This window comes from Quercus robur, chromosome 2 (genome assembly GCF_932294415.1).
Source record: "Quercus robur chromosome 2, dhQueRobu3.1, whole genome shotgun sequence".
NCBI classification, from domain to species: Eukaryota; Viridiplantae; Streptophyta; class Magnoliopsida; order Fagales; family Fagaceae; genus Quercus; species Quercus robur.
Genome location: NC_065535.1, coordinates 35,747,593 through 35,764,479, shown reverse-complemented (window position 1 = coordinate 35,764,479; position 16,887 = coordinate 35,747,593). Strand labels below are relative to the sequence as shown.

General features: G+C 32.2%; 1 protein-coding gene across 1 annotated transcript; it reads right to left on the bottom strand.

Annotated features, from left to right (window-relative positions):
* Positions 1 to 503: 503 nt before the first annotated feature.
* On the bottom strand, positions 504 to 5,260 carry LOC126713520 (laccase-14-like). The gene is made up of 7 exons (XM_050413279.1): positions 5,113 to 5,260; positions 4,069 to 4,220; positions 2,675 to 2,919; positions 2,433 to 2,558; positions 1,460 to 2,084; positions 962 to 1,338; positions 504 to 874 (listed from the first exon to the last, which is right to left on the bottom strand). The coding sequence occupies exons 1-7, from the start codon at positions 5,215 to 5,217 to the stop codon at positions 741 to 743; spliced, it is 1,764 nt and encodes a 587-aa protein (XP_050269236.1). The 5' UTR covers positions 5,218 to 5,260; the 3' UTR covers positions 504 to 740.
* Positions 5,261 to 16,887: the final 11,627 nt, after the last annotated feature.

Genomic DNA, 16,887 nt, shown 5'->3' with positions numbered 1-16,887 from the left:
TATTACACTTCATATACTCTTGTTTCACACTTTAATAAATTAGAGTAAAAGCAATCTAGCCGTAATTTAAATTTGGGAGTCTAAACAAATTTTAGTGTTTTCACATTAATTGAGCTTTCAAGTTGTATTGCCCTCACGAGGAGCTTTCATTTCCAAGGAGCAAGCTCTTGCTTTTGGAGTTCAAATCTTCTGTCTCACTTTTCCTGCTCCACTCTCTACTCCACCAATAAAAACTTGCCACGTGTTCACCTAATTATTTAGATACTATCATTATTAACTTATTAATACTGCCGTTATTAATCAATAGTAGTATCTAATTAATTAAGTGAACACGTGGCAAGTTTTTATTGGTAGAGTATAGAGTGAAGGAGGAAAAGTAAGACAGAAGATTTGGACTCCTTGCTTTTGTTACACAGAATTGTAACAACTCTCTCTCAGTTGCAATTAGGATGAATATTTGTATTTAAATGAAATACTATTAGAAGGAGAATTATATCAAAAAATGAAAGTGTCTTAAAAGACCTAATTCAATACGCTTTCCATTCTTCGAGTCCTTATGAGATCACACTGAAACATTTTCTAAAACACACTAAACAAACAGGCAAACCAATTAGAGGTGCCCCTTAGAGATTGAACCGAAACATTTTTCTAAAACAAACTAAACAGTAACATGCAAAACAGTTGGAGGTGGCACATGGAGGTGGCACATAGAAATTGGACCGAATCATTTTCTAAAAGACTCAACATTTAGGCATACCACCAGATGGAGGACCATTCATTTTTTCATCTTCTTGTTCTCCATTCTTCACAATGAGGACTCCGGCCATACCCCAACTGGCGTGCCTTTCCAAATGACAATGCATAAACCAAACCCCTGAAAATATAAATCATGCATCCATGTCAGTGAAAATGAATTATGCACGCGCGCACAGAAACATATTTAGAAAGAGAGTGAGATTACCAGGATTATCAGCTTTAAATCTAATCGCAGCCCAACCACCTTTGGGTACTCCAATTGTGTTAACTTTGGGTGGATCAACTAAATTGTAATCATGATGGTAATTAGGGTCGTCCGTGTAAAAGTTCCCACAACCCGTCCCAACCAAGTAGAAGCTATAACCATGAAGATGCATTGGATGGTTCTCTGGATTCCCAATATTAGTCCCTTGGAACACTATTTCCACATTTTTACCATACTCTATCATCAATACCTTGGTCCCTAACATGGTTGGTTCGGGCAGATTAGCTCCCGTGTAGTCAAAAGTAGTAGGAGGAAAAGCCGGAAAATCAGTGTCAAAAGGAAGAGGAGCAGGAGAAGGGGCATTGGCGATAAAGTTGCTGCAAAATATCAGTGGTGGAAATAGTACTTAGTGTCCATAATCATGTATATATGAGCTCGACTAATTATTATTTGTAATAATTTATGACAAGAGTAGAAATAAAGGCAGAAATTTAATACTCGTAGTATGCATCCAATATATCCCTTGTTGGGGTCAGCAAACTTATGTTGTTTAAGCTTGCATAGTGCCTGCTATTACCATCTGCCCCAGCTCCACAGGAATTAAGTTTTTCACAAGGCAACTCATTTACAGAAACTGTGATGAAGATTCTTTCATCAATTTCTTTTGGGACATCCATCGGTAGTTGTGGAGTTTCCCGAAACCTTATTCTTTTTGTGAAGTCGTCTGCGGCTTCCCTAGCTTTGACACGAGGAAGGAATGATGGATAGACAGGGAAGTTGTCTGTTGCAGGACTAGGACTAGGACTCACAGCTGATTCCACACCGTAATGCACAATTCCTGAAGTTACGTTTGCATCGTACGGAGCCGTTGAATCAAAAAAAGGGGTAGCAACCATGTAATAGGAACCAAACGGACGGTCTGCTTTGAGCAACACGTCCATTGTTTGTCCTGGGGTAATCATGATGTAACTGGTGTCTATGGGCTTTATGTATGCGCCATCTTGACCCACCACTGTGATGTTGTGGTCTTGGATTCCAAAGAACATTTCTTCATTCATCGCCGCATTCACTATGCGGAGAAGATATGTCTTGCCATGTATGACCATAATACTATATGCACTTTCTGCAACATCAAATTAATTAATTATGATGAGTCGTCGTCACACAAAATTTAAATTAATTTTGTATGCTCCTAGCTAAATGGGTATCGATCTATTGTACTAACTACAATATATCAAATCATAGATCTCTAGTTAGCTCTACATCTTTTTCTTTTTTAATGATCTCAAAACCGATCTCCAACAACAAGTATAAGCGAAAAAGGGAGCTAACATGTGCTGTGCTTGAAGGGTCATGTTAATTCTATATTATGCAAAATTATCATTCGATTATCTTAGCAATAGTTGATGATGATATGACTGGTAAAACGTTGATTCTTATAGGAATTATATATTTATATAATCTTTCATACCACTGGGGCAGTTGACTTGAGGTCCTGGAAAACCATTGATAGTGTAAGAATCTGATTTGTCTGGATCACCTCCTATTTCCAAGGTATCAATGACCGTTGAGTTCATGTCTCTCTTGTACCATTCCCCTGCAGCAAGTAAGGTTAAGATTTAGATAAATGTTAATATGTTTTTATTTTCTACGTGTATATGTTCAACGCAATCCTATACTGGACCCAAAATTTCCAGACAGAAATTAATTTACCGAGTATGATTACAAAATCGTCTGCTGGCTCATCAAATGGATAAGTTGTTCCCTCAGCAGGTTTAACAACAATGGCACCATGTACTGTGGCACGTACCCAGTCACTATGGGCATGCCACCATAGAGTTCCCTCTTCATCCTCAAATTTAATCTTATAAGTGAACTCACTTTTTGGTTGGATAGGACATTGTGTAATATACTCAGGACCATCTGACCATGGATTTTTTCGTTGCGATAATCCATGCCTGTAAAGAAATGTATGAGTTGACATTCATCAATTTTTATATCATCTTTACTTCATAATGCTGATTTGTTAATGGCTAGCTAGCTAGGTGCCATTTTGAAACCAATATGGTAATGTTTAGAAAAGGAGCTTTTTTTCTTGTTTTTTATTTTTATTTTTGTAAATTTTAATTACTGTTTCTTAGACCTATTGCGTTATGTTTCCTAAATGAATTCTAACACACAACTGTATTGAATATAATTGCTCTTATAAAAAATAATATTGTTTATGTTTTAATGGTCAATACAACTATTTATTTGAAATCAGTTGGAAAACTAATGCACTCTATCTAAGGAATTCTATGGTATGATGAACCAAAATTAAAGCTTCCATCGGTTTATTAGTAAATCATGATCACTTTCTTTATTATTATTATTTTTTTTGTGGGGGTGGGGGGGGGGGGGGGGGGGGGAGGAGGGTGTTGCTAAGAACTTCAACTTTCAAATGTTGGTTTGATCCAACATCCAAGAGATTAGAACTTTTTTTTAAGAGTTTCAACTTATGGGTTCCAGTTAGTTCAACTGTTAAAATCTATGATGGTTGAATAAGAGATCTAAAATTTAATTCCCGCTTACATCAAAAACCGATTGGTGTCCATGATAAAGAACAATCATTAGAAGTGAACAATAAAATTTATATGAAAAAAAATTGGTTATATTTCTCAATCATACAAATAAACACATTGGCATAATCCCTTAATTAAAGCAATATATAAAAATATACTGTGTAATTGTCGCATATATTGCAAATAATATTATATACGTGAAAATTTAATGTATTTGGATAAAGAAAATATATTTATTTGGAAGACTTTTCGCTTTAGTAGTAAATTTATAATTTTCTTAAGTTAATGACAATTCAATCAAGTTGTTGTGTCCTGAAAGATCAATTAAATCAGATAAAAGCTATGTTGCATTTGTACTGGATTATGAGCTTTGCCAATCATAAAATGGCTCGAACATCTTTTAAACCAGAGAAAGATTTGCTGGTCTCATCTGAATAGTTTTATTCTAATTTTAAATTTTCTTATAATTTTTATTGCATTATCACCAACAGTCTTCAATATGAGAGAGAGAGAGAGAGAGAGAGAGAGAGAGAGAGAGGTTATTACCAGTGAATGGTAACATTATAGTCTTCGTTATTCCTAACGGTAATAGAAGCCGTATCGCCTCTGCGGACATTAATTTGTTGGCCAGGGAAGCCGTCCACAACCAATTTGTTGATGGTCCCGTTACACAGCTTGTTAAAAGGTTTCATCTCCAGCTGCAAAAACGATTTATATTTATATTTATATTTAAATGATACACTATTAGAAGGAGGAAAAAATAATTTTAAAAAAGAAAATTCATCAAGATCATTCAGGCCCTTCACAATTGGATCCTTTAGTTTAAATGAAAAAAAAAAAAAAAACAAAACAAAAAAAAAACAAAGCAAAACAAAACAAAAACAAAAAACAAAAACAAAAACAAAAATGCAATAGTGAAAGACAAGACTGGCTCAAGATATTGTGGGGCCTAAAGTAACAACTTTAAGTGAGGTCTATTTTTATACTTTAAATATTAATAGAATATTTATTTAACTTTTGGTTTTTTTTTCAATTTAAAATCTATTTTTTTGGAAAAAAATTACAAATTAAAACAAATTCATCGCATTATTCAATGACTATACAAAAAAATAAACACTATTTATTGAATGAAGTAACCAAATACTAAAAAATTATGAATGAAAATTTTAATAAAGTTATATATTTGATATTTCTAAATAGAATCTGAGTATAAATTTATTTACTAGTACAAGATTAATGAGTTCTTTTAACATTTATGTGTGAGAGATTAAATCCAATGAAAATATTTTTCTTTAACTGGTTTTTCTTTGATAAAAAACAACAATTTTTTTTATTATTGGTGAATATTTAGGGCTTAATTAATAATTTTATTAGTATAAGAATATCTCTATTGGTAAAAATTTAGGGACCTTTTTTCATTGGAGGCCTCAAGCGGTTGCCTATTTCGCTCACCCATTGAGCCGGCACTAGTGAAAGATAAGAAGATTTGAATCGTAAATGTACTTGTTAGAATACAATTAAACTATAAAGTTTTCAACTAGTGTCTATGTTTTTTACAAGGAGCAAGCAGTATAGTGCAAGAAAACTTACATCAAAGGTGATTTCGTGGTGATCAGCCATGCAAAGAAACAGCCCATCCAGAAACAAAAAACCTAGGAATAATGCTAGGACCAAACCAATATTCTTTATTCCCATATCTGCTGAACTTCTTACCAATCAAAGAAAAGACTCTCTTATAGTCGCTTTCTCTTGTGACCCTCACCATGTCTTTTAAGAGCTATTTATAGACTGAATGTCTTGAAACCGAAAAAAACTTAATAATCTACTACTATATAACATTAAATAATGTTGAAAACAAATGTGAAAAACATGGGATAATTAACTATTCTGTTCCTCTTGTGCCCGATCCTTGTCTTTTTATTTATTTATTATTATTTATTTTTTCAATAACCAGCCTGTTCTCGACAACTTTTCCTATAACCGAAACACACAACCTTAGATTCTACCCCTTATCAGCGTACTGGCTAGTTTACTAGAAAGCACATCGATTTTCTCCTACTACGTTATGCATGATTTTGACTCTCTGGGATTAATTATTAGTAATTAATAATGAGGTCAATATTTATACTCTCAAAAAAATAAGTACAGAAATTTAAAGATTATAGTTGTGGACAAACCGGCCATGCCACCAATTAAATTGATGGTCGGCTTGTACATGATCAATTTCAGTTTTTTTTTTTTTTTTTTTTTTTTTTTTTTTTTAGCTTAAAAAGTATTACTGTATATTTTACCCATTTACTTTTTGGCTCACCTGGAGTAAGCTTCGTCTTCTAGGATCAAATTAAACAAGCCACGTACGTTATTATTCTTAGCTGATTAATTCCATGGCTTATCTAAAACCATGTTTTTTTTTTTTTTTTTTTGTCCCTCCTTTTTGGCTGTATTCCTGTTCTATGATTCTCTCTTCCTTCCCCAATCATGTCAGTTGCCTGAAGAGACAAAAAGCATTCAACATCCAACCTTTAGAGGTTAAGCATGAAGGAAATTACAAATTTTCCTTACGAATTTGAACTCAAGTCTTACCAAGCTCAATCCACAAATGAATAATCCTAAGAGTACTTATTTAGTAATTTGAGAATATAACATCATGGTATCTATCCTTTGAAATAATAATATATTCTATTAATGATGAGATTCACTATTCATTGATAAAATGGAGTTACTCTTCTAAATCCATGATCTCACTCTATATCTATACTAATGTGTTAAGGTTTTAGACCCCAATTGTCTCAGATTTTATCAAAGATTAACCAAATAATTAATTAGAATAAATATGCAATAGATCTGAATCAATTAAACATCAAACAAGCACAAATCACATGAACACCAAGAATGATGACTTGGGAAAACTTTTGAAACTGTGGTTTCAAAGTAAAAAAACTGGGGAGGATTTAACCTAAACAATCATCAAGGTAACATTTCACTAATAGAATCAGAGTTTAATTATACGATAGACTTAACCCTAAATCTACTACTACCTCATGTAGTACTTATTGGCGTGACCACATGTAACTCCGAATCTATGAGCTCTTCTACTGTGAAACTGTTGCATACAAACTCTTCTATTTGTGGCTTTGAGATCTCCACTCAAAGATTTAGATCATCAACTGTGGTTGACTTAAAGCAACAACTTTGCTTTATGACTGGATCTGTTGTTTGCACAAGGTCTCCAGCTGTAACTTCAAAAATGTTTGGAAAACTCCAGATTTGTGTAAAAAACACTGTCCTCTTGAATGTATAAAAATGTGCTCTAGGGTTTGTATTTATATATATACTTAATTTCCATTAAAACCCTAGATCCAATGGCTGAGAAAAAAGCAAGATCTGAAATCTGACCCGAAACTCGATCGGTCAAGATGTGCATCTCAATCGGTTGAGATAAGTGAAACTTATCTGCACATGTTTTTCTGATTTTTTAAGTCTTCATCTGTGCAAAACTTCATTTGTCTTGTTTCAAAATATTTCTTGACTAAACACTAGATAAAAACTAAGTTCTAAAAGTTACAATTTGTTCATGGTTGACAACCTAAAAATATCTTTACATAATGTTAGGATCTTTAGATTGTTAGCTAATTCCATGAAAATTTTGCCATGTATTTTTTATCAATTGATTTGTATTTCAATACTTGAAATGAGATTTGCTTTGTATTGGGTTCAAGAGGGTTCTAGCTGAAGTTAAAAGTGGAATCAAAGCAAGGCTACAGGTTTGAGGTGTCACTTGGGGGTGATTGTTCGCCTTATGGACCCTATGGGGTGTTGACCTTATGGGCAACCAGCACCCTATATTTGTTGTCATGTGCAAGCGTGGCATCGGTGCTTGATACCCCAACCTGCTAGTACAACACACCGCGAAGCCCCTCATGCCCACCCATAGAACGTACAGATGTGAGACTTTGTGCTTTTAAAGACTAAAACAAGCCTCTTTCTAACACCAATTGGTTTTATGAGCAATGGTTAGCATTGCAGTCCTAAAAACTAACAAAGTGTATTCTTGTCTTTACTAGTTATCCGAATCCCACAATTAGCTCCAAAGAATGGCTTCATCTAATGCTTCCCATAGCCCATAGGCACCAAAACAACTCTCAACACTCAAATTAAGAGAGGTATGTGTTTGGGCTAAGAACCTCTCAAGGGTATGTAATTAGAGAGGTCGGAGTAAAGGAAAACTAAGGGAAATGTGTAGATGATTGTGAGTTTACAATCTCTAACTTTCAAATGGATTTCTAGGGTTTTCTCTCTAAAAGTCTCCTTACAATTTCATGGGTAATGTGAGCTTTTATAGTGTGGGTAAAGAAACGAGAAAAGCACACTAAAACAGGTTGACAGTGGATCTCGCAGATCATCTTGCGGGTTGGCCAAGTTGCAAGATGAGTCACGAGATGCCTTTTGGCACTTAACTCTTCAGTTTCCGGCATGTACTTCTCGTGTGACCTTTCACGAGTTGTCCACTTGCGAGCCAATCACAAGCAAGTTGCGAGTGTCCACTCACGAGCCAATCGCAAGTAAGTCACAAGTTGTCCTATTCTTCACCAATTTCACACACTCAATCCTTACATTGAATCCCACGAACATACAGGAAAATGATTGAAGAAATATAATCAAATTTGACAAGGAATTAATGCCAACAAAACATAATTGAAAATTACAACTTTATAGTTACTCACTACTCAGCAAAAGAAAGGAAGTTAACTGTAAATAACTATTATAATAAAAGAGAATATGTGGATTTCAAATAAATGATTATTTGAGGGTTTTTAAGGTAAGGAGCCGCATTTTGCATACGCGTAGTATTGTGTATTTCATATAGAGCATTCACATCAAAAGTGCTAAAAATTTAGCTTTTAGCATCCTAAAAAACTACGTTATCTATTTTAATACCTCCCTTTACAATATTTGTTTGAAGAGCTAGAAATAGTTTTTTTTTAAGTGGTTTTAGCACATGAATGTTCTTTTAGTTCTTTTTTTTTAATGCACTCTCTTCTAGTTTATTGGTCCCTATTTTTTTATCATGTTTTGGAATTTAGACTTAAGATTATCTAATTTATTGTTTTCCAAATAGATACTTTTAAACTATCTAATTTTACACATTGATGAACCTTTTTGCCTAAAGGTTAAGCACCGTATAGAGTGATAATTTTATATGAAATATTGATGTTAAGTTTTCCAAATAAATAACAAAAAATACATACTAACAAACAAAAATTTTCATTGGAACTTAGTTAAAATAGAGTACTATGGAATAAGCATTTTAACATATATTGTTAGTATATTACAAACTACTTAATCTAAATAGTCCTTAAGAGGATCCAGGCATGCCCGTGACTCTCATTGGATAATAACCTGGAAAGTTCTTTCCTAATTGGCTAAGTGGACAGCCCATCGAATGGCTGAGGGTTCTGCTATAGTTGAACACAGTAGCTGGAGAATGTCATCATTAGGACTAGATTTCGGCTGGATTTGATGATATTTTATTGCTTAAAGATGAATACCTTATCCAAAAAAGGAAAAATGAATACTGTAATATTACTGTACTTCTAGAATTATGATAAAATTTACTTAAAACTTACTATCCTATAAATTTACTCTTTAGACGAAACTTGGTAACTTTTCCCCTGTTATAATTCTTTAAAATAACCAAGCATATATACATATTTTGCTATGATTTTTTAATGGAAATACATCAAAAAAGAGACTGTTAGAGGCACTCCAAGGACATCAAAGTTCAGTAATCCGATTTTGTGGGGAAGATCAAAAGAGACTCTTAAGTTCTTCTTCATTTCAAGTAACTCTATTTCATAGTTCATATTAGATCGATATTACAAATAAATAAAAAATAAAAAATAAAAGTTAATGTCACCTCATTTAAAATTTTGAATGACATAATAATTCTTATATTATAAGAAAAATTATATGATATTCTAGGAGTATAATAATAATATATTTCCTTTTCTCACTTGAATATTAGGTCCAATCATAAATTTAATAAGTGAAACCCTACGCTGGGATAGCCCCATTTTTTTTGTAGTGAGTACATTATTGTTGTCATTCCAAAGTATTGTATAACCATTCATGTGTTAGATCCAAAAAATTAAAATTTAAAGTGTAAAATGAATTCTATTTATTTTATGTGATAGTCCTAAAAAAAAAAATTCAATGGTAAAATAGATTCTCTCTATTCTTAGTGAGATAGAAAATATCTTGTTTTACTTTATTAATGACTTCATTTTAGTAATATTACATCAATAATATTTTTATAATAATTTCACAACAAATTTTAGAAAATAAATTGATACTAATTCTGATCTAGACACATAACTGATATTACTTTTTTACTTACTAATAATAGTTTACTTTAAAAAATTTATTGTAAATATAATATTTCTCCAGTTGAATATGGAAATTGAGACATTTCTATTCAAACTTTTTACCAATCCGGCGGCCTCAAAGGATGTTACAAAAGATAGAGATTGATTTCAGTGGAGTGGTCAAACAAAATCACCTGCCTATTGGTAAATATAATAAAATTTATGAATCATGTGCAGAGAGTAAGAGAGAGTAACCCCTTTAATTAAAGGAAGTGATAGGTAAGATATTTCTAATGGAATCAGAATCCACGTCGTGTCACTTTTCATTGTTATCTAGCACGCCAACTCGGTACCACCGCTAAAAGATACCATCTAGCATTTAAAGCTCATAATTAAGCATCCGGTATAAAAACATATATAAGCATCCATTCCCAGAAGTTTAGTTCATTTTATCAACCAAAAAAAAGTCTTTTTCTCAGAACCTTAAAGCACTGTTGGATTCAAACGTGCTTAGGCCTTTTTATTATTAAATCAAGATATATTAATGTTAGGGAAAGGTTACATGTGAACGGCACGAATCTCCACGCCTATAAAACAAATAAATAAATATGAATATACCATAATAATTTTTTTTTTTTTTTTTTTTTTTGACGTTAATATACCATAATAATAAGAGAAGCATAACCATTTTTACAATACAACCGTGATGGACCACATTTTGAAATTTAAAATGCTTTCATGTCATCCAGGGCTCTTTAAAAAGCAAACTACAGGCAAAGTAGTGGATAATGTTATTATATAACCCTAGATAATTGGTATTAACTATTAAGCATTTGTACGTCTTAACACTATTTTAAGTGTAATTAAGAATGGTCATCGTTATCTTTTCCAAGTAAAACATGGTATTCAATCTAGCTAGCCAGATCCTAGATGTTGCTTTTGATAAAGGCATTTCATCAGGCTGCATGTTGAAAATCACGTTGATAAAGTTTTTTCAAAATCATGCTAACCATTGGCCCCGAACTATATATATTGTTTTCGCTTGGCACACATGTAAGGCCAGTGCAAACTTGCTGGCTCACCCTTTCGTTTCTTTTTCTTTTTTAAATTAAAATTAAAATAAATGATAATTAAAAGTGATGTTGGGTGCCCTTTTTATTTTTAAGTGGTTGCAGCTTAATTTGTGCTGAAACACCTTCGTCAAAGCTTTTCTTAACTTTTTAGAATAAAAAAATGGTTTCGATTATAATAGAATGGCAGGAAAAAAAATACTTGTAATCGATATATATATATATATATATATAAACTATGTTTATATTATCTTAAATACTGAATAGGCATACCACCGCATTAATTTATTTGTGCAAGTTGGTACTTCCACCAAACACTAAGTTCCTGTGGCCTATGGGAGTAATATATCTAGTAACGAATAATGCACATGCATATTCAACATTACAGATGCTTAACCACTGAAGGTGAATAATAATCTAATAACTTTCATGTAGTTTAGTTTATCTAATCTTTCTTAGCTTAGATATAAAAAAAATTAAAAACTAAAAAAAAAAAAAAAAAAAAGTCACGGGTGCTGCTTAGTCTTAAAATCAAATAAATTATACCATCATTTAGTATAGATGCGGATGTTTTTTTGACTAAATTATATATTCAGCCTGACGCTATTATAAATATCTAGGAGAAAATGGGTAAATGTCCCTTTCAAAAAAAAATCTAGCATTTTGCTCTATTTCCCAAACTAATTAGGGAAATGTCCCTCTTTTGAAACTCGATTTTCTTAAAATCGAGTTATAAAAATAAAAAAATTATTGAGCCCTATAGTGGTGTTTTAAGAAGCCTATAGTGACGTTTTAAGGACCTATAGTGGCGTTTTATAATCCAATCTCCATGAAATCGAGTTACATGCAATTTTTTTTCTTTTTTTTACCTATAACTTGACTTCATGGAAATCAGATTACAAAACGCCACTATAGGTCCTTGAAAACGTCACTATAGGGCTTAACTCGATTTTGAGAAAATCGAGTTTCAAAAGAGGGGCATTTCCCTAATTAATTTGGAAAAGATGGCAAAATGCTGGATTGTTTTTTTGAAAGGGGCAAAAGCCAATTTTTTCCTAAATATCTATTGTGGGGACCGATTAGTTAATAAATTATTAAAGTCAAGTTTATTGGGCCTGTGGCCCATCTGAGGACGTAAAACTGTCCAATGAGGCCTATATCAGGTTGTAAGGGTAACCAAACGAAAGGAAGAATAGATATCACGTAAGATGAGTTCAGTATTCGTTTGAGGACAAAATCCTTCTCGGCAATATGAGTCCGAGGACGACCAGAACGCCACCTTGTTACAAACGTATTTCGGAGCTACGTTACTACTAAAAGTGGGATATGGGACCAAAGGTAAGAAAGAAAAGGCAAACAAATATCTATAACAACAGCTGCCTCCGCATTAATTGCCTCTCAACCAACTCTCTGGCCGCATTAATGTGGAGGTGATGCCTAAACAGCGATGAAACAGCCTTGCAGCTGCTAGTTGGAGGTTCCAAAAGGTGTTAGATGGGACAAAAAGAGATCTCCTGAACCCAACTTACATGTGTGTAGTGAAGATGATATCAAGAGGGCAGTATATAACATGAAAGAAAGCATTAAGGAAAATGATCGGAACATCAAAAAACAAAGAGTACTCAGAAGAAAGCCTTAAGAACAAAAGAACTGAACTTGTTTCAAGGAAAAATTAATTGTTATATCAGTGCTAATTCATCTATAAACGTATGGTCTAATCGTTTTTCTTTTAGAGTTAACCTAGTTTTTGGACACCCACGCTCTATAAATTTTATTGTTTGGGCCTTTAACATATAAACCCAATACCAGTTTGGGATCATTACAAACTGAGTCCTTACATCTATCAATCTGTATGATCCAATAGAATACTTATAAAACAACACATTTTCACATTAAGAGCTTATAAAACTTCGTTTATATGGACAATGCACAAGAAGACAAAAAAAGCTCATATTGAGTAGTAAGGAAATAAATATTGTGAATTATGATAATACATGGACAACGACTTTGTCTTTATCGGGAGGGGTATTAATTGATTTCTCTAGCAAACCATGTGAATTATGACAAAATGGACAATCCCTTAAATATAATATATATTTCTGTGGTAATGAATAGTAAGATGCCAAGCAAATGGCATTATTTTTTATTTCTTCGGTGGGCAATTAGTTTGTGATTATCGAAGGGGCATCAGAATATACCAATCTTTTGTAGTATCTTTTACTTGAGAAAAACCAAAAAAAAAAAAGAAACATTGAAACGTGCTGTTAGACTAGTTGCCTTAGTTTATTGCATCACTTAGCCAAACCTAGCAGGGAACCTAATTTTTAAAGACATTTATTTATATGCCTAAGAAAGAGATAACAGATAAGCACTCCAACAACACTGCCTTTTCTCCTATACTTTAAATTTTCAAATAAGCTCAACTGACTCTTTGTGAGACGCCTTTAACTCGTGTTAAAAGGTAATCAACCTAATTTGTGAGATTTGATATATATATATATATATATATATATGTATAATATAACCTCTTGGGAGCTACTGAGCTAGTATAATGAACTTCTTTTTCATGCCTGCAGGTTTCACATCGAAAAGGATTTGTATGGCACACAAGAATTTTATTAGCAATCAATATTGAACTCTGGCATTACCTTCAATAAAATCAATTTAATTTGCATGCACCAATATTTACCTTGACACCTTTCTAGGTTTCATCCGTCCACTTGCTTTCTACATCGAAGATGCCGAAATTGTGGGGTCGACTCCAAAAATGATGATAACATTTTGGTATGAATGCGATGGGAAACAAAACTCAGGATGCAAGAGAAATATTTTAGACATTGAAAACACTTGATCAAGGACAAACAATCAGGAGGATTGAAAACATTGTAGTGAGAATGTGAGATCGTGGCTTGCATGATTTTTATAGTATATCGTTTCCTTGTAGTACAGAAAATGAAGTACAATGAAAGCATGTACTTCATTGTTTATGTGACTATGAGATATTAATTGGTTAAATCAATATATATAATTGGTTTCCCTATTTGATTTTATTCAAAGTTAAGAAAAGAAATGTTGTCCAGTACTTTAGCTCATTTAATCTACGGTAGAATTAATTATATAAATCATATACTATATAATAAAAGTTGGGCTTAGTAACCATGGTTGCGCCAAGTAGCTTTACCAAATTGCAGAAATTTTTTTAGATTTTTAGATTTTTCAATAAATTCATTCACTTAAGTTTTAGATAAAAACAAAAAGTTTTTGATCTTTATCAACTTCTTTGAATAAAGTAACAATAAGTATTCTAATGAACTTCTTCTTTTTTATTTTTATAATTTTATAAAGTAACAATTTTACTAGCTTAGATTAGTAATTTTTTTTTTTTTTTTTGGGGTAAACATTTATCCTACATCAACTATTTCCTAATAATAAAGAAACAAATTTAAAAGTATTATTTTTTCTTCTCATTTTTTTTTCTTTTAGAATAAATAACAAAAAGCTAATATTTATTAACTTTAACGTAAACTAAAAAAAAAAAAAATTTTAATAACAATTGAAAAACATTAACTATTTTTTTGGAATAAAGTTATAAAAATTAAAATTAATAATTAAAAAAAAAAAACAACCTAATATGTAATTAACATAAACTTCTTAATTACGTAAACTCCTTTTTCTTTCTGTTCATATCAAGTTATCAACTTTTTCATAATTTAAAATTATCTAATATAAAAGTAGGGGTATATATACAGTTTGGTATGTTTTTCCCTTTTCCTACCGTACGATTTCTTAATGTATTCTTCCCTTCTCATACTTACCTTACCTATGAAACTTGCATGTACATATTTGCCTTCTTCTTTTTTGTTTTTTCATAAAATTCCCTTCTTTATTTTTTTTTTTCATCAAATTGAATATGTTTTGTGTGCAGGTTGCCTTTTGTTTAAGTTATTTTTGTTAACTTTGTGCCGGTTTGGATACACGTTCACATTTTACAGGCTTGCGCGTTTTCAGCTCTTTTTTTTTTTTAAGACCAGCGCCTGGTGCACTGTTCATGGGACATGATGAACAGTGCACCAAGGCATATGAATAGTAAAAAAAGAATGAACAGTAATTTTTCATACATTTAAAAATTATTTTGCTATAGTGTTTTTAGTTTTCAGCAAAATAAGTTGTATCCAAACGGACCATTTGATCTAATTTATATGCTTATTATGGTCTTTAGAATCAATTGTATATCTTCCATGAAAACTAACAAAATAATTTTAACAAAAATTTTATTCACTTTTTGAAAGATCTGTTTTCCAATATGTGTAGATCCCACAGGTAGCCATGAGACCAAGATTTTAGCATCCAAAACCATGATAATGAACATCACTCCACAAATAATGGAAATAGAAAATTGATTAAATATAAATAAGGTGATGTAAAAATAATGGATATTTAAGTTGATGTGAAATCTCCATGACTTTGCTGCCTCCCCCTTTTGTCAAAGTTAATTCAATTTTCATGTGAGTATCTTTACTTTAACTCTATTTCCAGTTTTTTTTTTTTTAATGTTTAGAAATTAATATTGTTTGTAATTATTGAATTCAGAGTTTCCTTGTGTCTATATATTTATGTGTGTGTTATTGTGAATTTTGCTTTCAATTTTTTTTTTTTAATTTTATAAATTTAGGTAGTTTTAATTTTTAAATTCAGGATGATTGCTTGGGGTTAAAGTAAAAATATTATGTCAATTTTATTCATAATTCATGCAATAGTAGGGTGTTAGATGTTGATATTAATTTTATGCTTATTTACATTAATTAACATAAACATCTTAGCATGTTTAGTGTTGATATTAATTTGACACTTTGAGATGCAAGCACTTCATTATAATTAAATATAAATATTATTATACTGGTATGTTATAATTATCATTTGTTGTTCCTCACCTTACTTCACCTTAATTGTTTCTCTTCAATCATTAATTAGTGTTTCTTAATAAAATTATTCATGTTATAAGTTTATGACCAAAACTGTGCAAAGTCCAGCCCGTTTACTACTAAAAGCTTTTAAAAATTTAAAACTTGCCATAATCTTTAAAATATTTGTAAGCACACGATTTGCGTTAAACCGCAGTTGAGTTGGGTTCGCACGTAAATGGGTCCATACAATATCATTTGTAGAGAGTGGGATCGAAAGGCTAAGTCATGTTTACCCGGCTGTGTTTTTTGTTAAGATATTTATGCATGGTTTCAGTATATTTGCCTCTGAAGCCATTTTTTCCTTTCAGTGGGACTGGAGGAGCCCCTCTTTTAGGTTACATATTTTTTCTTTTATACTCGCATGCGTTCAATTTCCTTCGTCCACGTGTAGGGTCGACCCCTTCTGAGACTGATACTTGTCCCATCAGTCTCAGACCTAAGTCATTGAGAGTTGTTGATAAAGTTAATGGATAAGGCTCTGTTAGGCGCAGAGATATGCATGGGGAAGGTGGCAAAGGAAGCCTCTCTTAGATATTTTAGATTTCCCCCTCGAGCACGCCCCTTTACCTTTCTGCCCTTTTTCTTGGGTCAGCCGAGGACGGCACTGTCCTCGGCTGCTTCTCCGGGCCAATTGGGCCACACTATTCTTGAACTCTGGCCATGACCTTTTTAGGCTTGGGCCTTTGGACCCTTCATCAGCAAACGGGCCTGGCCCGTCGATTATTGGACCCCACAATATTTTTACTATTTTATTTGTTATTAAATTTAATTATATTATCAAAAATATATATTTTTTAAAATTTATATATAATTCTTTTATTAAGTTGTACATCGCACGGGCATAATACTAGTTTTACTATAATTTAGTAACACATGATAATATGTTTTTTTGGGGGGGGGGGGGGGAGCAATAATATGGTGATTTATGATGATATATGCATCTTACACTCCAAACATCATATGCCA